Consider the following 22,932-nt stretch of genomic DNA (forward strand, 5'->3'; position numbering starts at 1 on the left):
TCTCTCACTCTGTCCCCCTTCCCTCCCATCACTTACTCCATCCTGCTCCCTAATGCTCACTCACTTTGTGTCTCACTCGATGCCAACCTCTCTCTCTCTCCCCCCCTTTCTTCCTTGTCTTTTATCTCTGTCTTTAGCCCGTCTCTGCCTCTCTCCTGCATCTACCACTTATCTTACACCAGTTAAACCTACTCACGTTGTATTCTTTTTTTCCCCCTTTTTCTCCTCCACTTCATTCTCCAAACTCCCACACAGCCTTCTTCTTATACCCCACCCTTTTTCTCTTCTCATCTTCCACTTTCTTTGCCCTCTACTCCCTATGTGAGTCCACTGGATAGTCATATGAGGTGCTGCTGTGCTGTTGACAAAACACAAAGCCTTTCACATCCATCCTGCACCTGGGATCCCTGGATACTGCTCTGTGTGTGTGCATGCATGTAAGAAAGATGCAAGAGAGATAAAACAAGGAAAGAGACAAAAAGAAAAGCCAGGTGTCCAAACCCAATACTTAATGGCTTATCTTATTTAAAAGTGTTGCATCTCAATCTCTGTCTCATAATCATGATCCACTATCATACTACTTCATCTTAATACGTTTTTTTTTTTTGTTTCTCTTCCTTTTTGTTGTCTTTGTCTTCTACCTCTGACAACTTAATGCTTTGAATACAGAGACTGCTGAATTTCTCATCCGTCCTGAGGTTTTTCTCTGAGCCGGTCCCATCTGTCTGTGGGAGGGAGAGCCACCAAGGTCAAATACTCTGCTGTTTTATAAAGCAAGAATGCTCTGACCCTGCATGCTCCTCAAATCTTATCTTCAAGAAAAAAAAGACTGCCTCCTTGGAGACGATAATGTATTTAGTCTTAGAGGTGTAAAATCACACATACATAGACTGGCTGGGAAGAAAAGTGTATAAATTGTCCTAAACAGCTTCATACAGAGATAAGGCAGCTTTTCATAATATAATGTATTCTTGGGTGTTTGAGGGGGCATTAACACAGGTAAAGGAATATGAGTGTAAACATGAAGTATAGGAAAATATTGCTCCTGTGGTCTGCTCTTGGCTGTTAAGTGCAACCCCTATAAAAATAAAACCTGCACTGACCAACAGGGCTCCAGTCCAAACCTTACTAAGTACCACTAATGTCAAAACATGCTGCAAGTTCTCTGAAACTGGCTGAAGTTCCAGGCACTTCACTGACACTATAATTGTTTCAAGCTCTTTCACTAAAATGGCCTTTCAGATACCAGTATGAGCTTTCAGGTCTCCCCTATAGACTTTTTTCAGGCTTGATGGCAGGATATAGGGGCCACTGTAAACATACAATTAACAACTGTGGCCCCACAAATCCCCAAAAGCGAAAAGGCCTCTTTTCAACAGATGCCGCTTTGTACAAACTGAAACACGGAAACAAAGAAAGAAGACAGATATTTAGACAGGATATCGTGCATGAGATAGTGAGATGAAGATAGGAGATTTAAAAGGAAGATAGACAGACAAACAGACGAACAGGGGGAAACAGAAAGAAAGAGAACATATTCATTAGTTATCCTGGCCATGTCAAACAAGGCCTACCAGAAAAGCCCTTTCACCGAGCCCATGTAAACACTATCCGCCTCCCCCTTCCCACTTAAGACACACTCATTTGACAACACTGCTCCCTTCCTGCCCCCTTCTTCCCTCTAAGTAGTAGTTCATCTTGCTGGTGTTTGACAGTGCCGTCGGTACAGCAAAAGAAACATGGAAGGTGAAAAGTTTTTCTTCTCCTGCTCTCTCTCTCTTTCTCTCTCTCTCTCTCGACTTCCATGTACTTTCAGTACCCAGTCTTATCTCCATGTTCTTCTTCCTGTCAGTGTCGATATGAGCCGAGCCATCCCACATGTGCAGGAATGTCTTAATGAACCCCACTTTCTGATCTGGATGCTGGGAAGTTGAAGTTGTCTCTCTTACTAGTTTGGCTAAACTTACTTTGAAATTCAAATATGTTTTGCCTTGGAGCTCTGTGACAAAGCTTTCTCACTCTCAGTTTTCTCATCTTAATTGCTTTATACCATTTTGAGGCACAAGGCAAATCACAGTTACCCATAATTTATTTTATTTTTTGCAAACTATGGGACATAAATAAATTTTGAAAAACATATCGATGCTCATGAAAACTAGCTTTTACTACTTACTCTCACCAAAGTCGGATTAAGAGGTTGTGCTTAGTGACACTGGTTACAAAGCAAGAAAATGGTTCTTTAGCATCTCAGGCCCTCGCTCACAGGCACACAATCTTACAGTTTCTGTTGTATATTTGGGTACCTTGAGGGCACTCCATTTTCCTTGTACAACTTTCAAAAGTAGCTCACTCTGCTGTTTTCCTCTGATACAGACTTTTTACACCCTCATCTCTATCAATGCACTCTTCTAAAACTCTCAGATATATTCTGAATAAAATATGCTATTTCAAGCACAAGTAGACATATAAGAGCTTGGGAAACTACCTTAATTGATCAAACAGTCTATCAATCAAAAAACAAATAGGACGATAAAAGCTGTGTACCTATCCAAGAACCAAGATTGAGACGGACCACCAAGTAGCCAATCAAAAAATATGGAAGTAATGTCATGTGGGTTAGACAGAAAACAGCTTTTGAGATGTTTTCTTTAGCAAAACCAGCACAAAAAAACCTAATGAGAGTAGATATAAGGGAAGTTGTTGGAGCTGCATTAAACCATTCTGTCCTCCGACAAAACAACATCATCAACAGCTCTTCAAAAATTCCTTCATTATGTCACACTGATGAATGATGCAGTAATGAGCCAGTGCCAGTCTCTGGTTATACAGCTGTCATCTGCCAGCTTTATGCTGCGACCAGTGGGGTGTGTGCGTGCATGTGTCCCCTTTCATGGGGATGAGTGACAGGTACACAAGGATTCCGGAACTGTGAGTTCATTCCAGAAGGCCCTCAGCGTTCCCTTTGGAATACAAGGAAATGATGAAGCGGCCCTTTAAGGTGTGAGAGAGCAAAGCAAAGAAAAGAGAGAAAGGATACCAGCTGGTCTCTTCATCAAAAGCTTCTCATGGCCATCTGTGGGCTCCTACTCATAACAAAACAGCTCACATCAATTCACAGACACTGGGCATCCGGCTGGATCAGTGGGCTGGGGCTGTAAGTAATTCACTGGTTCAAATCTTGCTCATAAACTTTTTCCTGATTTGACAACATGCTACCAGCTAAAACTGAACACCACAGACAGTAATCGGGCAAAGTAATTTTGCTATATTGTTGCAGGAAATATTGCAATTTAAGGAGCAGAACATCTCCACTAATAATATTAATAATAATAATAATAATTATATCACTGAATTTCCTGAAGATTTACTGTACTGATTACACTGAATAGCCAGAGTCCCCACCCCTAACAAAAACTATCAAACTGAAATCCAGATGAGCACATTGAGGCATTTTGTTCAAGTGTAACCATGAGAATAGTTGGCTGATATTTACTTCAAAGATCAAATGTTAAAGTTAAACTGGGTTGATGCATTTCATAATATATGCAAAGAAGATGGAAAATGTCCTCCTACATCTCTTTTCAAACAATTACTGTGGAAGACAGATGAAGCTATAAGAAGCATTGGTGATCTCCTACAGATCCCCTAAAGCAGCTACTCTTCTCCACCATCAGACAGATGTGTATGTCTCAAAGGAATGTTTTACCACCTGCAACAGCATACAGTCACGCAGCACATACAGTGCCTGTCACAGCATTAATATATGAGTGTAGTCTTTAAAAACACACCTAATTGCAAGAGAAAATGTTGTATGAATGGCTAACGCATGACAATACACTTTTACAAAAGGTGAAATATAATCTATAATACATGGGCAAAGACGAAGAAATGTTTTCCTCAGAAACATAGGAAGCATTCGTGTTACACTGACAACAAATCAGATTCTAATAACCAGTGGTTTCTGATTTCTTTTTTGATTACATCTCTAGTATGGCAAAAAAATAACAACTTCCAAACAATTTTATCGTAACCACAAATCAGACATTAGATCCACAGCCTTCAACATGTGGTTTCTAATGCAAACTTTAAGTGTGTGATCCAGTGACTGAATAGCATAGTTGGACTATGATGCGCACCCATCACATAGAGTAATAAGTAGCATTAGGTTACAATACACACACCCTCACAGTAAATTCAAACTTGGCAGCTATTTTTAACATATTGGATGTGCTATTCCCGTGATATCATCATGTGACTCATTGTTCCATCATGGTGGCATGCAGAAATCAGGCCTATAAACTGATAAACAATAGCCACACACACGCCAAGTCGATAGTTGGCAATGGCAAATATAACAGCCTGAGTTTAGAATTCCACACAGACACCCACAGTGTGTATATCACAGAGCAATTAAAACACACAGACACACACTCAAAAGCTAAAGGTGGTTTTGGGAAATGGACAATGACGGCATGGCAGAGATACTTTGCATTTTTGGGAGATGCAATCCTTTGCTGCTAGAAGTCTAGCCATATGATGGCACCTTTTTTTGCATATGTGTCTATGTGAGACATTAGAAAATGCCAGATAGATCCAAAACAAAGAAGAGAGAAACCTATTGAACACTACTGAAACAATGTATTTAGAGACAAGCAATCACATTACCAGAAAGTTTTTCAAATGAGTTTCTGAAATTTATAAAGGTCAACAGAAAGAAAGAAAAATATGTACAATATTGCACTGTTACAAGATAACCATCCTTAAACAGGACTTTTAAATTGAAGGCTGTAATTTAATCAAACTTTATCTCCTTTCTCAAATAAACACTAATGCTATATGTTGTTCATCTCATGATCAAAACAATATTCAGGGACACAAATGCAAACTTTTTTCCTTCCTGGCTGACAAACTGTCCCACTTCAAACACACATCAGCTGTATGTCTTCCTTAAATAAATACTCAAAGTGACACAAATACATAGCACACCAACAGAGAAAAGCATAAAAGACAGGAAAGTGTTACATGAATGGAGGGAGGTGAGAAAAAGGGCAGTGTAGAGCAGAAAGAGGGGTAAGTGGATGTTATTCCTCTAGACAATATTGACTGAAATGAAATGCTAATTCAAAGGTCGAATGTGAGTCTGGCACTTAATAAACCTTAATGGCTCAATGGGCAAACTGCGGGTCCCAGATAAGTTTAACTTTGTTCAATTGGTATGCACACAAATAGCTTGATTACAGCGAATACTCAGATTAAGATAAGAGTTTGTTTACATGGTTCACAGTAACACAACATTCACAATAACCCAGGTCAAGCTTGTTTTGGTACGACTGATATGGGATGGGAAAATATACTTTGTGTGAGCTGTTTTTGACCTTGGTTGAGTTGCCTTTGAACTTTGAGATATTCTATGACCTGGATCCGACTTTCTATGGGCATATTATGATTTTCTTCAATACCAATTTGCATTGTGTTCACTCCTGAACTTTTGTGGCAAATATGCAATTAAAACACTGAAATGAATACAATTGTTTGATGACTTTTGGCTTCCAATGCTGAGCTCTTGGGTGTTTCTAGACAAAACACTGTCAAACTCAGTTTTATTATTAAAGATTGTTTTAATGTCACATTTTTCCTACAGCCATGGGTTATGTCCAACTATAAAGTCACTATAACAACCAGGTAACTGGTTGTTGGTCTTTCTGCATACATTTCTGCTCCACGTGACAATCTTTTCTTAAACACCGATGCCTACTCCTCAATGATTTTAACTCCCTCCATCCAGAGCCTAATCCAGTGCTGAGAGTTATTCAAATTAAATTTAGAATGTGTGTTAAATGTTGTGAATCCCAGGCTCTTCCAGGGGTTTCATGAGTATCGAGTTAAGTCTGTGTCTAGATTTGTTCTGGAGCATCAGGAGAGGAGCCACACCGCCAAACACAAATGTGCCTTATTGTTTCTATAAATGGTTTAATCCTTGACGAGACCACCCTGACTGGACTCCTATCGTGGAAATGCAGTGTCACTCTGCTGTTCTGACACAACATGCATATCAACCAACTAAACGCTCCACAGAGTGTGTAATAAGATACCAGAAACTATAATTTCTCTTTCAGGACACATCTCGCCCTCGGTAGGTGCAATCAAAACACTCTTTGTCCGTTAGCAAAACCTCATACACACTCACACCATGACTCACACACTCAATCATTGTCATACTGAAGTAATAGCCACTGACAATGATTGCTTGGACTGAATGATAAATGAACAAATCCGAATGTGAGACGTCCGGCACTGAGAATGAGAACAAATCTGTGTGTAGGTGAGTGTCTTGCTGTGTGCCCGTGGGAGTGGAGAGAGTGTTAGTGTGTGCATAGGGTTGTGTGTGTGTGTGTGCGTGTTTGTGTGTAGAGGGAGGGCTGATGGTGTTAACATTACAGCTGCCATGTGTTTATTTCCCAGAATTCTGGTCTGTGGCGTCTCAGTCATCTCCACAGGCTTAAACAGTCACTTTCCATCCATTTACAGCCTGCATGTGTGCATGTGTATACATGTCTGTTTGTGTGTGTGTGCATGCGCTGTGGGAGGATATTAATGTATTTCCCATTAATGTGTGGATAATGTGTGGAATGTGGACATTAGTACCGTTTGTGTAACATCAATAACACATCTCTACATGTATCATTGTGTGCGAGTCCCTGCTTTTTGTGCGTGTAAATGTATGTGTGTTTACAGTTGTATGCGTCCCAATGTCTCATCCGTGTGATTAGTTTCCCATTAACTAAGTCACATATCACCCATCAGTGGCTCCAGGCCTCCTCTGTACTATCTCACTGGACAAACATGCTGTCAGCTAGGCCTGTTCACACACACGCACATTCAACATCCACTCCCATCTGGACAGCCATTAGGTACCTATCATAGCGTATGATGATTGTCTGTATTGCAAAGCCATTTGGTTAAAAGTGGGCACACTGACATCCACAAATGACCCTAAATTACAGCCTGTGAATTTATTCATTTTTCACTGCCACATTTAAAGCAGCTGATTCATTCACCTCTCTTTCTTCAATTGTATTTTGTGCAATAACTAATACAAAAAAGAATGACGTTTGTAAAAGTAATGAGTTCATAAGGTGATTTATTTTAGGTTAACACAAACATGAAAGCATTGTTTAACAAGCCAGTAAGAGCAGCAATTTTGGCCTGAAAATAGGGAAGATCTTGGCCTTAAACCACTGAATTTAAAAGATGAGTTTAAGAGGGTCAGAGTTTAGTGGAAAACTGATTTTAGGGGGAACACTTTATTTCCCAAAGAAAAAGGGAAGAAGAGAATATCCTCCGTCCTTCATTTTCACATCTCCTACTCTCTCGTCTTCTTCAAACCCCAACAATTCCACCTCTTTCATCTGCATTGAATATCACACACCAAAAACAATGTACAGTTACTCTCTCCATGCCCCAATCACTGTTCCCCATGCAAAAAAAAAATGTTCCAGGGGCTGAGAGTGGGTGGAGGGGTGGGTATTATGAGAAGGAGGGGGGTGCAAGTGCATGGAAAACCTAAGCCCTTATAGTCCCAGCACACTGTGTCTGTGACAGCCAGCTTTGCTCTGCTCTGCTCCACTTCACCTGTTATCTGTCCATCACTGTATTGTGTTGCACTGTACTGTGCCGAGAGCTCTCAGCTCACACAATCAGAGTATTAGGACTGTACTTACAATAACCACAACAACTTCACTCTTTAAGACCAAATTTTAAGTATGACTACTGCTCTTGAACCATATAAATGCCAAGTTCCCCAATAGCCACTGTACAATAGCTATAAACTAGCAAAATAAAACTACTGTAAACTTTAGCTCCACCATACCATTGTAGCTGACAACAGATCTTCAGTCGATTAATGCGAACTTAATCCCCCGCACTCATTTCTTTTACATGCTTACTTTTCACACCAAATCAATTTCCCCATATCTTAAAAATGACCAAATGTAAGAATACAAATACAGACTCTTAACACAACTTATTCTTTGTATTGGAAAATACTCTATCTTCCTCACTCCTTCTCTTTCTCACACAGACACAGACACGGACACACACACACACACAGACACAGACACAACACACACACACACACACACACACACACACACACACACACACACACACACACACACACACACACACACACACACACACACACACACACACACGTATAACTTCCCCTGCTCCAGCTGTGTCTTAAGAAGTCAGGGCCAGACCGGTAATCGGACTGGGATAGAAGTTACTGGATCTGTATCCATTACAGGATGTAATACCCCTCAGTCCCAAACTCTCCTCACTTCCCCTTACCTTCCACTTTTTAGAGGTCATTTCAAGATCACCTTTTCCCTCAAACACACAACATAAGAGCTGTGTCGAGCATGGCATATATCAGGGACTCATATTTATGTCATTGCTTTGTCACCCCTATATCATCAACTCCTGCGACCACATCAGCCTTCTTGTCAACCCTCACCCATTCCAACACTTGCAGGAGACCAGCCCGTGGTCTGTGGCCCCAGCTGTGTTGTAGAAAAAGATTTCAGACGTCACAGGGAGAAAATAAAAAGGCTGTATCTTAAGGTGTGAGTTTACTTCAGGACACCAACGATTTGTTTTTAACAACCGGCAGCAACACCTTACCTCTGTGTTTTAGCTTTACAGCCAGCAGATCAGTAGCTCTAATGAGGTATCAGTTTCCAGTGAGGGAACTCAACACATCCTGTCAGGAAGCAAGGAGGCTGAGGAGCAGAAAGCGCTACCAGCAGTTTGGAACAGTGAGTCAGCTCTAACGCCTGCTGGTTCTTTTTTTCTCAAAACTGCTTTTTAATTTAGAAATATCTCAGCTTTTCACCAAAATGATAGTTCCGTCAATGACTTCCTGAGAGCTGAGTCTCTGTGAACGGACTAAACTGAATGCTTTCGAGGTAACGAGATGCATCAGTTTTATTGTGGGTGACAATAAATGCAAATAATAGAGCATTCTGGGTCCCTTTTGTGTAGTACCTGTACAGTCTATTGATTTTCTGAAAAATTTACATCAGACACCTGACGAGGCACTTAACATTAAGAGTCTACATTTGGTCTCATCATTCATTCAACTCAGTGAATCCTGAAATCATTAAGCAGGTGTTCAATGACACACACAGAAAAAGATAAAAAGCACCCAGATTTTGTCAACAACTTTATGAAAACTATAAACAGGTTACTGTGAAATAAGAGTTCAAGAGTGATACGACATTCTCAGTATTTGGAGAACAGGTAGGTGTTTTATACAGTTAAAACAAAACCTGAAATTCTGCAGAGAGCAACAGTCTCATTAGTGGACAGTGACAAAAGCAAAGCAACTGGCAGAGCTTTGACTGTGAAAACCGATACAGCGGTGCTTATTTCCACCAAGGACAATGAAATGTAAGCTATCACGCTCACTCCTCACTTCCCAGAACTCACATTGAAGGCTGCAGCCTGGCGTAGGTGGAAGGTCACTGAATCTGTGCATGTGTGTGTTTGTGTGTGTGATTTATAAAGTGTGCATAAGTGTGTGCATTCCCTATGCTCTCATTTCTCCTTGAGGAATAATGAACACATCGTTCTTTATTTGTTTGCTGCAGAGACAATGGCCTAGACATGCTGTAGGGCAAACTGTGACCTTCATGCAGACACAACACTGTAGCTGTCTACTGCCTGACTCCAGTTCACCTGTGGCTATAGGACCAGGAAACACTAGCTGACCAAGTCTAGACCTCCATTCACTTTACCAAGAATCCATGTGCTTAAAGTGGGAGAGAGTTGGAAGAAACTATGGCCGGGAAAAGGCAGACAGAGAAACACAAAGTGATAGTCGAGTGATAAATAAAATCATCTCTCTCTACCGGCTCCATCTTTTTCATTATACCATTTTTCAGAAAACAAACATTTGCCTGTTGAGTCACAGCTGAATCTATTGCCAGGACAATCAATCATCTGTGTGTCAACCAATGAATGAGACTGTTGCTGGTCCAATCAATCATGTATGTGTCAACCAATAAACAAGGCTGTTTCTTCCTCAGGCAAAATATAGTTTTAACTATCTGGGAATGCTTGAGCACATCTGATTAAACTTCAACCACAAAATAGCATTTGAGGGTGAGAAATAAAATGACTCACTCAAGCTGTTTTGTCTTTCAAATTTACAAATGGGGCATTTTGCTGACGCCAATCTTGGTCAGTTAACATGGAGATTTTTGGAGATACTCTTATCTAGGGGAGCACAGCAACAGTATTACAAGTTTAAAAATAATCAACCATTTTTATTTATTGATTTATATAGAATGAAAAAGAGTTTAGTTGAAATCCTGAAGAAATCTATCCTCAGATGAATAAATAAATAAATATTTTCAGTGAGCGTTCATCCCAGTTCTGGCAGACATCAGGAGCAGAGAATTTGTTTTATTGACCTATAGGTGGCGCACTAATGTTAGATTGGTATTTACATGGACTGAAACATTACATCCCAACACCTGACACCAAATCCAAAACACTGCACAGATGGAGATTTGATCTGTGCCATTTGCAGCAGTTGCATCACTACAAGAAGCAAGAGAAACTTAAACCATAAATAATAGGTGTTTGGGGGGAATGGGAGGGGGGGGGGGGGACTTGACATTAAGTGAAAGACATAGTGTGAATGACTTTCTGGCGTGTAACACAAACAAGAAAAAAAAACTTGGTAAAGGTCCAACTTTATGTCAGATTTCCCATATGTCTTCTTTTTGGCAGCTGTTTATGCAGACAGAGCAGTGAGTGTTACCATGAGTCTAAAACATTCTAGCAATTTTTATGTTTGTGTCCATGGGTACTTACATGTGCAGTGCAAATGCTTAAATGTTCATGGCATTCAAAAAGACTGTTATTCCTCCCAAGGCTTGGATTTAAATGACAAAACAGCCTCTCCGAGGAAGTAAGAAGTAAGAAGAGGGCAACACAGCATGGACTCCATAGGAAAGCCGACTCAATCGGTGACAATGACAGGAAAGATGGACGAGAAAGAGGGAATGACAAGCAGCCAGAGGTCGCAGGACGACCTCAGCACATAGCACAGTGAGTATGAGGTATGAGCCTTTGCTGGCTTGACTTCAGTTCTTCCAGCTGAAACAATCTCCAATGACTTTAAATAGACCAACAATACAGAGAGAAAAGAAAAATATTCACGGACACTATCACTCACAGGAAACACTGTCTAAGCCTGTATTCTGTAGTCTTACTTAACAGCACACACACTATCATTTAAATTCCTTCAATAATGGCTTTTTTTAAATTAAGGGTTACAAAGACAATCTACAGAGTTGCTGTGCCACGGCAGGGGAAAAAATCTTTGTCAAACCTTAATGACACACATCACAGCACTAAACATAACAGACTATTAAATCTGACACGTTCTCTTACTCAACACCTCGCCAATCACACTCCAGATACCAAACATGGTCACAGACAAAGCGGTTGATGTGGCTAACGGTAACATTGTCAGTCCATGAAAATATATCTCTCTGTCTGTTTAAGAAAACATCAAATACACAGTGATTGAAGGGGTGTAACTAAATGTCAGAGCAACTGTAGAAAGTGTGAAAATGTCAACGCGATCAGATTATCAATAACTTACCACGCTTTAACTTGCAATAACTTATTTTTGTCAGTCTTGTCAGGAGAAAAGCTTAAATGTTATCTTCAAGAGATTGTTGTTGATTTACCATATCAATATGATATAAAAATATGAAACCAAAGACATATTTGCTCTACAATAGTGTTTTTGAAATGACTTCTTGTCTCAAATTCACTGTTTAAAAAGACAAAACACAGAGCTGGACACACCAAAGTCATACAATTTAACAACTGGAAAATAAAATGAAAAAGGCTGTAAAATCATGTCAGCTGGGATTTATTTGAGCTGCTGGCCTTGATAAAATCCTACCCATATTGCTGTTACATTACATGTAACATAAAATGTGAATGATTCCCTGATTTAAAAACAACCACATGCATACACGTTTAGGATCATGTCTACATCAGTTGCTTCGTTTTGGAGCTTATTTCTGAAACTCAGTCATCACGAGTTGCTTACAGACTGTAGACACAGCAGAGTAGGGCACAAATTAAAGCTGCAACTTTTAAAAATGACACATGTGTATGCACAAAGTGCTTTTACAAGTAAGATTCAAGATGTGAGACACAGAGCAGACAGGGAAAACAAACACCACAATACTGTTTGCAGTAAGGAGAACTCACAGCTAAACAACAAAAGAAAATCAGCTGCATCAGAGCAACTCAGAGCAATGTTTAGTAAAAACAGCAAAACTGTTGAGGGCAGCCAGAGAGAGTTTGCAGTAACTCACCGTGTGCTTGCGCGTGAAGAGAGAACAGTCCAAGCAACAGCAGAGGACTCCGGCTCCAGAGACAGAGAGAGAGACAGCGCTTCAGCCTTTCTCCCTGCACTGGCATGGTAGAGTCTGCGGCTCCGCTCCTCTCTTCTCCCCTCTTCAGTACACTCCACACGACAGGGTCCGCCACTCACACACTGCTTCTCCCAACGAGTGTGTGTATGTATGTATGTGCCAGAGAGACAGAGAGAGAGAGAGAGAGGTGGGGAGGGGGAGTACCAGGGCATGCAAGCTCCTGTGTGTGTGTGTGTGTGTGTGTGTGTGTGTGTCCACCGCAACGTGAGAAAGTCCACACCACACAAAACACACCAGCAGCGGCAGCAGCAGTTGCAGTTGATTGTCCTCCAACCCGGTCTGACAGTAGCAGCCCAGCTGAGAGAGAGAGAGAGAGAGAGAGAGAGAGAGAGAGAGAGAGAGAGAGAGAGAGAGGGGCAAAAAAAGGGGGAGTTTACTTCACTTGCCTAGTAGGGAGGGCTGACCCGCTCACACAAACACACACACATGCAGGGAGGGAGGACATGGGTGGAAAGAAAACGGGGGCAGGGAGCAGACAGGAGCAAGATGGGGTTTACTAAAAAGTAGGAGGGTGAGGAGGATATTGAAAACAAGCAGAATCTGTGGGATTCAGCGCCTTTAACAGTTTACAGATAACTGTTTCCACTTTTCATTTTCTGCAGAACTTATTTAAACAAGGTAAAGGTGGAATGAATGGCTGATTAAACCTATAGACTCTAAAGATGGTGGGTTTTTTTAAGCATTGGTACAATTGAGAACCTGTGACATCGTAGACAACTAAGCGGAATTAAAAAAAAGTTGTCAAAAACAGCCAACAGTCATCAATTTAAACGTCACAAAAACATCATCTTTCTTGACATTACTACAGTGGGTCCTTATTTGTGTATGCATACCCTAGCTGTGGATATTTGACCAGTTTATGTTTAAAGCCACCAGTGTGAACATTGTAAAACTTTCCTTGTGCAAGCCCTCACCAGCAGCCCAAGTAGCAAAAGCATTTACGAGCAAGGGCCTACTTCAAGTGTGCTAAAACAGAGTGGATTTCGATTGTTTGTTTTGATACATGAAAAGGATAAATTTGTAGTCTGCAGCTTGGAAATTGCCTATTTAAAACCATGTTTGAAGTCAAACTGTACCAAAGTTTGTCTGACTGGTCTCTCTGCAGGTTGGGATTACCAGTCAAAGACTTTTTATTACCCCGTTATTACCTGCAACCAAGATTTGTTTTAAGACAGGAGATAACAGTATTTTTGAGAAAATACATCAAATCAATTTGAAAATAAGACACCTGGACTCCAGAAAATCTCTGACAAAACATTTCTCCACCCTGTAGTGTGCTGTTAACAAATCAGGTAGCTGGCAAAGACACTTTAAAGGAGCTGTTAGAGATTACATCACCCTTGCCTGGAGCTTTTATACTAATAAATAAATGGGTTAAGACACTCTAATAGACCATTTCCTTTTCAGAGCTATCCTGTTGCCTGTGAGACATTTACTGTAGACAAAACTTTGTGTGTGTGTGTGTGTGTGTGTGTATGAGAGAACACTTTGCTTTTAACAAAAAGCATTACAGACCTGAAACAGCACTAAATGAGCAGGCAACCCCCCCCCCAGCACAAAATGCTGATTTATAAATTTTGAGGTTAAATAGACGAGGCAAACAGTTTTTGTTTTCATGTTAATCTGTCTCGTTTGTTCTTTGCACTTCTTTTCTTTCCCCCACTCGTTCATGTTGTTCATTAGTGACAAACAATAGGCGGCCTGGCTCTCTCGCTCCTCGATGAGAGGAAAAATCACTTTGTAAATAAACAGTCCTGCCCTATTCTTCTTGTGTCTGCCCTCATCCCTTTCTCTTTGAAGCCCCTTTCCCACACGAACCATAACATACAGTTACTGACGTTAGTGTCAATTTGGGCTCATGTGGAAACAAGATCCAGTGTCAGTTTTTGAAGAACCAAGACAACTTTTGGTCTCTTGGTCGGCATGTTGACAATAAAAACTCATTTGAAAATATTAGGCACTGTATATCCTTTATATGGGGGTGTGTATGATCTATTGGGAGAAATGAAATATAATATACATAGGTAACAAAAACATGATTATTCTTATATTCAGGTGATTATACACTAATGAAAACATACCTTAGAATGAGTTTTTTATATGTACAGTATGTATATGACCCGTGGTGGGTCACATTCCACCACCATGTTTCTAGTAGCCCAGAACAGACCATAGTTTCTCCTAGACACTTCATGGCCAGTTCTCATTCCCAGGTGATCAGATACAGACAAGTGGTGTTCAGCTAGTTGCAATTTGCAGCTTCACTGCTAGATGCCATTAAATCCTACACACTGGTCCTTTAACGTGTTGGTAGTTAAGCTGGACGGGTAACTGTCATTTCACAGTGAAATCCATCATTACACTCTCACAAATCCCCCTTATCATTCTGTTCTGCATCTGTGAAAAGTTTTTGTACCTCACGAACTTAGCTGCCCTCCCCCCTCCACTTCTGTCTTTCTCTCTTCCACTCCTTTTCCTACCCCCCTCCTCCATTAAACCAGAATGTCATTTCAAGCATGTCTAACCACGGGAAGCCTTTTAAAAACTGTGACAGCATTTGCCCCCAATCCCCACTAGCTGTGTATGTGTATGTGTATGTGTGTGTGTGTGTGTGTGTGTGTGTGTGTGTGTGTGTGTGTGTGTGTGTGTGTGTGTGAGAGAGAGAGAGTGTGAGAGAGAGAATGAGTGAAATTAATGTCTATAATGATTTGCTAAAGGACAGGATATCATATCTATATTGAAGTTACTTTAAGGTATTGTAGACTGATGTCCCCCAAACACACTCTCACACACACACACACACACACACACACACACACACACACACACACACACACACACACTTGCTATTCTTCCATAGCGTCACCCTCATGCTGGGCCTATGATAAATGGCTGAGACTGTCACAAGTGAAGGATGAGCAGAAAAAGTGAAAGAGAAAGAAGAGCAAAGAAAAGGCTTCTGACAGGAAAAACAAAAGGAAAGATCAGAGAAGAATGATGGGTGTCTTGAAGGAGTTCAGAGAGAGGAGGGATAATGTGTATGGGAAGAGGAAGACAGAGTGATGGGCAGTAGGGATCACAGAGATATGAAAATGCAAATGTTTAGGTCAAAACTGAAGTTGCTGAATCTGAAGCATATTTTTACTACTTCTGTCTTCCATATGCTAATGGTACCCAAGCTCCCTTTACACATTCAGATGATGTATCTCAGCCAGTGCTGGGGGTCAATAGGCTGCCTATTCAGCATTCACTCTCTCATCTTTTTTGACAGGCTGTCATAACACAACAACTTCACATGCCAGTGGCTTTCAGCGTCAATACTTAAAAAGGATATCGAGTTTGCTTTCACAATGTCGCCAAGGGTGCAGAAATGTGAAAACACATTTACTTTCATATCTCGGAAATTAGGATGCAAATGACAACATCTAACCACTTATTAGGCTCAAGCAATGCAAGAATCCTCCATCACTGCCTGGTAATAACCACGTATCTGCAAAGGTGGAGATTTAGAATTTTTCAAATAAACTGAAGGACTTTGTTTGTTGGTTGAGAAAATGCTCATACATCTTAAGCAAAATTAACCATTTAAAAACCCATTAAGCTGAAAAGTGAGCCGTTTTTTAAAGGGGATATTAAACGTCCTTTGTGCCTCCAGATGGAGCTGTGTGGATACATTGGTTGGAGCGTAGACTAAAAGTTTGAAAATTAAAAGAATCTGAGGGTGTGAAAGGAGGGAGCCTAGCAGACCTCTGTAGCCTGCTCCCCATCTCTGCTTGAGGCTAGCGGCTCGATGCTACATTACCTTTTACTAGCATAACACACCTCAATCCGTAACTAAACTGCTGGGGGTCCAGTTGCATTATGGGTGATGTAGGGACCAGGTTTTAACAAGGAAAAGGAAATGAAAAAAAAGAAACGGCAAACTCTCCAATGTGAGTCTGTTAATATTATAGGAGAGCAATCAACGTTAAAGCAGTGGAATAGTCTTTGGAGAAAATCACATGGAGACACGTTAACTATAATTTACTAGGGATTTTTTCTGTTGTCAAACGAAACCGTTATTTAAGATGCAACAAACACCTAGCACATTTTTACACCATGTGTTTTCTGGGAGCTCTTTCAGGTTACATGGACTCAACGTTCTCAAAAACATGTAAATGGACTTGGCATACTTGTGGCTTCACATACAGACATTTGTTATTCAAATACATTATTACCGCTTTGGGATTTCCATCTGTGCCAGAGGATTTAAAGACCACCTTACCTTTTCCTGGTTCCCTTTTAGAAGCATGTATCCCTTTATTTGAAGTGTGAACTGACTAACAGACAGGGGATTAAGTACATTTTGGAGAAACACCTCTGTGGCACAGCAGCACATCTGCTAATCCCCATCCATTCACTTCAGCATGTCTTTAAACTAACAAGCAGTTTAACATAATCTGCTTTAAGCCTGTCCATTCACTCCTATTCACTGGTGCATTTACATAGCAATCCTTTCTGCCTGAATGGTCCGTGGAGAGAGAGAGACACAAAGAAAGGAGAGAACATACGTACGGCAGTGTGGGGTTGTAGATGTGGGAGAGTTGTGTGAGAGAGTTCTTCTTCCCATTACAGTTTCAACTTCTCTGCCTCAAGAAGACATATACAGTGGTGAAGTACTCTCTTGTTTTGGCACAGAAGTAGCCACATATGATCCAAAAACTCTAGAATACACTTTGTCAAATAGAATAGAAATATCGGCTGCAAAAAAAAAAAAAGTAAAAGGTGGAAAGTTTGGAGGGAACTTGAAGGAGTTGGTGAATAAGATTTATTGATGGAGGCAAGTAGGGAGTGCATGAAAAACTGGTGGAATGTGGAAGGGGTGGAGTGGAGAAGAAAAAGTGCATGATGTTGAACATGGTTAAACCTTTTCACCCTGAGTTGCGAACAACAACTTCTGCACAGAGTCCTGTGACTGAGGCCCACTGACGCTAGCTACTCCTGTCCCAAACACACCCACCACAACTGCCAGGGAACTGATGAGAGAAATGAGGATAACAAGGGCAAACACAGAGTGAGAAGTGGAATGACGATGAAGCGGCAGCAGAGAAGAAGTCTTTCAGGTCCACCTTTGACCTGAAAACTGATTTGTTCTTAACTGACCTTTCACCTTTGAAGAAAATCCCTCTACACTACACCTAGGGAATCCTTTTTCACAGACAAGTCAGGATGAAAGTCAACAGGGAAAAATCAGGAGTCAAAGGATGAATCGTAAGTCAAGTAAAGGAAGGAAGGAAGAAACAAGCAGTTATAAGAAGGAAACAGATAAAACATTCAGTATCTGCTAAATCTCTCCTCTCGCTCTCTTGTTCCTGAGTCTTTAAACAGTCTAGCTTGAAAATTTACTGGTTTTGGCATGGCTGGCTGCACCGCCATCTGTATAGAAACTGGAGCAGTTACTGTCATTTTCCTTGGAACAAATATGCTGCGTCATTATTTAAGTACAATAAGTAAGTATACATTTCCATCATTATAAAATTACCAAACAGTTGACTAAGATGCTCAGACAATACTGATCAAAACTATATCAAACTGATGCGGACATTTTGTGACAACATCCTAAATCAATTAAAAATCTAATTATTAAATGATTAGATATTATCCAGCACATATTATTTGAACAGGAAGACAAACACGTGTTCCTGTTCAAAATAATTAAGGAACTCTCCTCTCTCTTACACACGCACCTTGGAATATGGCTTTCAAGGCACCCTGAACTCTAATAACCTATACACATTAAAAAATAAAAGCAATCTTTGCTTAGAAACATACACATAAATACGCATCACATACATCACCTCCTTAAAGAAGGCTTACAAGACACATCTCTTTGGGATGTATTATAGACAAAACTTACTTTGCCAATGAAATATGAGCTGTCATTCTAAGTTACTGCAACTAGTATCACACACACACTCACACACACACACACACACACACACACACACACACACAGACGTAGGTGTCAAGCCATTTAAACTTAATGAAGGCCTAATGATAGACTAGGAATGGCTTTTACAGCTTGTTATTGTCATTGTGAAACCACTCACTGTATCACTTTACAACCACCATAAAATCATTGACAGGGATAGGTGTGGTTAGGGCGAGGTACAACAAAACTGAGAATGAGACACAAAAATCCACCTCTGTAATCATGATATCATAAATATTTCAGTTATTCTTAATTGCTTTACTTTATATCCAAATAAGAATGACTTGAGTTTTCCCTCAAGCCATCTGGCAAATACAATGTTTTCTATTAGCATTTCAATGTGATTGATATCCTGTTACTTTGCTCAAAGGCATAAAGTAAAACCACAAATTAAAGGCTCATATTTACTAGGAGTATTTGTAGTGTCATAAAGGAATTATGAGGTGGCGTATATCACATCATACGCACTCCCTTCAAGAGATTTGTGACTGAATGATGGGAAATACTTTGTGTATTTTTGAAAAGAGAAAGTGACTACACACACACAAACACAATATAGTCTTGGTAAATCTGAAAGAAGCCAAATCCGTTTGGCCCCCCTGTAAAGAACAGGGGTTATGGTTGTTAAAGTAGGAAGTGATTGGCCAAAAGGGTGGAATGTTAAAAATGTCCTGTTAAGGTAACAGAATAGTACGCAGAACACAGATGAGTTGTGTGGCAGCTACTTCCTGAGTGGGAGCTCAAAGAGAGATCGAGCTGTCCCACCTGGCCCGTGGGATCTGTGCCTGCCTACTTTTCTGATTCATAAATCTGCAACAGCTTACCAAATATCACGATCTGCAGCCACCCACCCAATTTTTTTTGTCCCCACACAATGATTGGCTCCCGCCTGTGTTTCCATCTGTGACACAAAATATCTGAGACAGCTCTGAACGCAGTTTACAATAACTTTTGGGAATGATGTTTATCTGGTTGGTGTGTAATACATAACCTCTGGAATGCTGCTGATTGGATTCTCATTAAAATTTAAGTTAACAGCACATTTTACTGTTTTTTTGTTATTTTTTAATGGATACTGTATGTTGCATATCTGTCATTCTAAATGTTTTCTTCTCAAGTGCTTCTTTGCTAGTTTTTATAATTAATATTAAAATATAGGACTAACATTACATCTTATTAATGATGAGCTTTCAACAATTCGAGTTTAGAAAAAACTACTGGAAGAGCTATTAAGCAGGTTGCTTTTTGGTCTGTAAAAAAAGATGGAGCCATGCATAGGCTAGGTGATTTGACAAAGAGACGTCGAGCTGAGGGAAAGCCTGTACATTCATTGACACAGTGTTAGTTGACACACTGAGTTTAGCAATCCAAAACTGTATTGTCGAAGAAAAGGTTCAATCATTAATATTTGCATCCCTAATATTTACGAATGTTGTGTGTGTATAACAACAATTGATTCTTCAACGTGAGCAGCGTGTTGACTATTGTAAACTTAAAATTATATAACATACTGAAAAATTCAGGGTTTGAAATATGGATTTCTATCAAACAATGGGAAGCAGTAAACAAGAAGGTTTCTGAACTGAATGGCATAAAAAGGTTCAACAGGAGTTCAATCAGCTGCAGAAGAGGCACATGCGTGTCCCGAGGCGAAATAATTGCAAGAGTCCAGTGTGAGCTGTCACTGGGACAGTTTGGAGCAACAGCCTTTGTATTTTATTTTTTGCAAATTTCTGTACAGCTCTTTACTCATGTATTTAAATATCCAGCCATTTTGTACACATTGTCTCACTCTTTATATTAGTATATAGTGGCTTCTTCTTATTGTCTATTGTATCTTTTTATCTTTATTTATATTTTTCTACGCTTGATTGTAATGCACCAATGCACCAAGTGTAAATGTAAATTCTTCTAATGTGAAAACTTCTACGGCAATAAACCTGATTCTGATTCAAAGATGATCAACTATCAGCTACACATTAGCTAGCAAATGGAGGAATAACTGTGTTAACATGTGTACCAAATAATCTAATCACTTTAGGTGTTTTGTTTATTTCACTTGTCATATATTTCTGTGATGCCATAGGACACTGATTTACAAGTATGGGGTTCTGGTAATTCTGATTATCTATTTAACTCTGTCTTGCCCTGAATAGGTGGGAGGACCACCTAAAGTGGGAGCTTACACTAATAAAAGAGCTACACGTGTTCCCATGGCCACTGACAACTGTTCCTACAGCCAAGAATAGCAAAGCCCAATAAAACCTTTCTGTCTCTATTGCTAGTCCTATTCACGGTTGCTTTTTCCCTCTCTCCCTCTCTTTCTCTGTCTCACACACACACACCTGCCAAACACAATGCCTCTTTCAGTTGATTTATAATTCCTACGTGTGCCTGCTGAGTGTTGTGTGTTTTACAGATTTAGTAAAATCATCACTTGATTTTTTTATGGCTTTGAAAACAAAACATCCAAGTTCTGAATGAAAAGTTATGTGATAAACTAACTGACTGTGAAGAGTTTGACAGATCTGAAGCACCAGCAAATGATTTGAAAACATGCAGACTGATTATCAGAGATAACTAATTGAATTGAATGCAATAATTAAATTATCGGTGAACAGATAGAGGACAGAGCATTAGTGAAGAAAGACAAAAGAGCAAGATACTGAAGAGAAGAGAAGAGAAGAGAAGAGAAGAGAAGAGAAGAGGCCCTGTTAAAGTGGCTGTTTAGGGCCAAACAGAGCAAGGTGACACCAGGGGCAGGGGGCTGACCTACAAACCACCGGTAACCCCCACACCTGCAGGAACACATGGACACACACGGATACAAAGACACGTACACTGACCCAGACACACAAACGCACACACTAACTTATTCACACATCATTGCCCACGACACCGGCTCCTCTAGACCTGCCAAAAGGCCGCCATTTGACCAACCGATAATACCATCTGTTAGGCAAAACACTAGTGCTTTGTAATTGTTCTTTCTCATAGACTTTACCAAACAATCAGATACATACTGCCAGGGACTGAAAACAGTATTTTACTGAAGACTTCAAAAGAGAGCTATGTGAGAGAGGTTAGGGGTGAGGGCCAGAATGGAGGAAGAGAGGAAGAATGTGATTTGATTAAAACAGGCACTCCAGAGCAGAGAGGGGAAGAGAAAAGATGAAAAGGGGAAAAAGAGAGACAAAAAGACAACGAGAACAATGTATTTAAAGTTGGTTATTGATGTTAGTATAATGAATCTAAATAAAAAATACAATGATAACATTATTTCTGAAAATTCAGTTATAAACCTTCAATCTCAAACCATTGTTCAATTGTCTTGTGGTTTTTATTTTTTATTATTAGGTTTCATTCATTCACCAGATTCTAAAATGAGCATGACCAATTCAAATTCATTGAACTTTCAATGTCATTTCTGCTGGCACTGATCTCATTGTATTCTGTGTGATCACTTTGATTGACACTATGAATGCATATTGGTAACCAGTGTTGGGCAGCATTTAACGCGTTACAGTAATATGATTGCTTTTTCAGAAATTTTAAATTCAGTAATCAAATTACAGTTATGACTGTCAGTGACGCTCCATTACATTAACATTTAAGGGTCGGCTTGTACTTAACTGGAGTTAGATGGTGGGCTAAATCTGTTTGGTCTCTCTGAACTTTACTGGCTAGCTTGGTGCATGGATGTGAGGTCGGAGGAGGCGGTGGTTCGGTACCACCACAAGAGAAGAAGCAAATGAACTCCCACTAGGTCCAAAGTTGTCTTATTCACATGCTGTATGTTCTTAGCTGGCTTACTAATGTTAGCAACAGCTAGATAATACTCGGGAATTACACAGATGGGACTTCTGAAGAGCTGTGTGCAGTCACTGAGGCTAAACTACGATATCTGCTGCTGAATGGTCAGTAAATCCCTCCAAATTGTAGGGCTGCCTACTTGTTAACCCACAATACATTGTCTTCTATTTCGCTGTACTTCTGCGGAGTATATTAACAAAGTAATTTAAAAATTGAGTTATATGTAATTGATTACAGTCAACTTGCCCACTACTGTTGGTAACACAGGAACCACCTGCAGTGGTTCTCAACCTTTTTTGTGCCTGATAAGATTTTGTCTATACTTGGCACAGTAAGAGTGAAGAGAGTGAAACCTACAAACATAGTCATTCTTATACACTCTCTCAATGGGCTAGTCAAAGAAATAATATTGAAACTTATATATTCACGATTTTACTGGGGACCCCCCAGTTGAGAACCATTGTCGTACAGTACAGTTAGGTGCATCTTTGCTGACCTCTTGCAGAATGTACAGCTTACGTTTCTGATGTTAACAAAGCCAGACAGGAAGGAGGGACAACGGGACACAGGGAGGGAGAACAGAGTTGGGCAGGAGTTGAGTCGGATGGGGGTTGGTGA

At 40.2% G+C, this 22,932-nt stretch overlaps 1 protein-coding gene across 1 annotated transcript in view; it reads right to left on the reverse strand.

Annotated features, from left to right (window-relative positions):
• Positions 1-22,932, reverse strand: part of bmpr1ba (bone morphogenetic protein receptor, type IBa) — a 65,001-nt gene that overhangs the window by 10,011 nt on the left and 32,058 nt on the right. Inside the window, exon 3 of the mRNA XM_051421638.1 lies at positions 12,411-12,827. Coding sequence (XP_051277598.1) covers positions 12,411-12,516 — 106 coding nt within the window. The 5' untranslated portion in view covers positions 12,517-12,827. The remainder of the gene's footprint in view (positions 1-12,410; positions 12,828-22,932) is intronic.

The sequence above is a fragment of the Dicentrarchus labrax genome, unplaced genomic scaffold, assembly GCF_905237075.1.
Source record: "Dicentrarchus labrax unplaced genomic scaffold, dlabrax2021, whole genome shotgun sequence".
In the NCBI taxonomy this organism is placed as follows: domain Eukaryota; kingdom Metazoa; phylum Chordata; class Actinopteri; family Moronidae; genus Dicentrarchus; species Dicentrarchus labrax.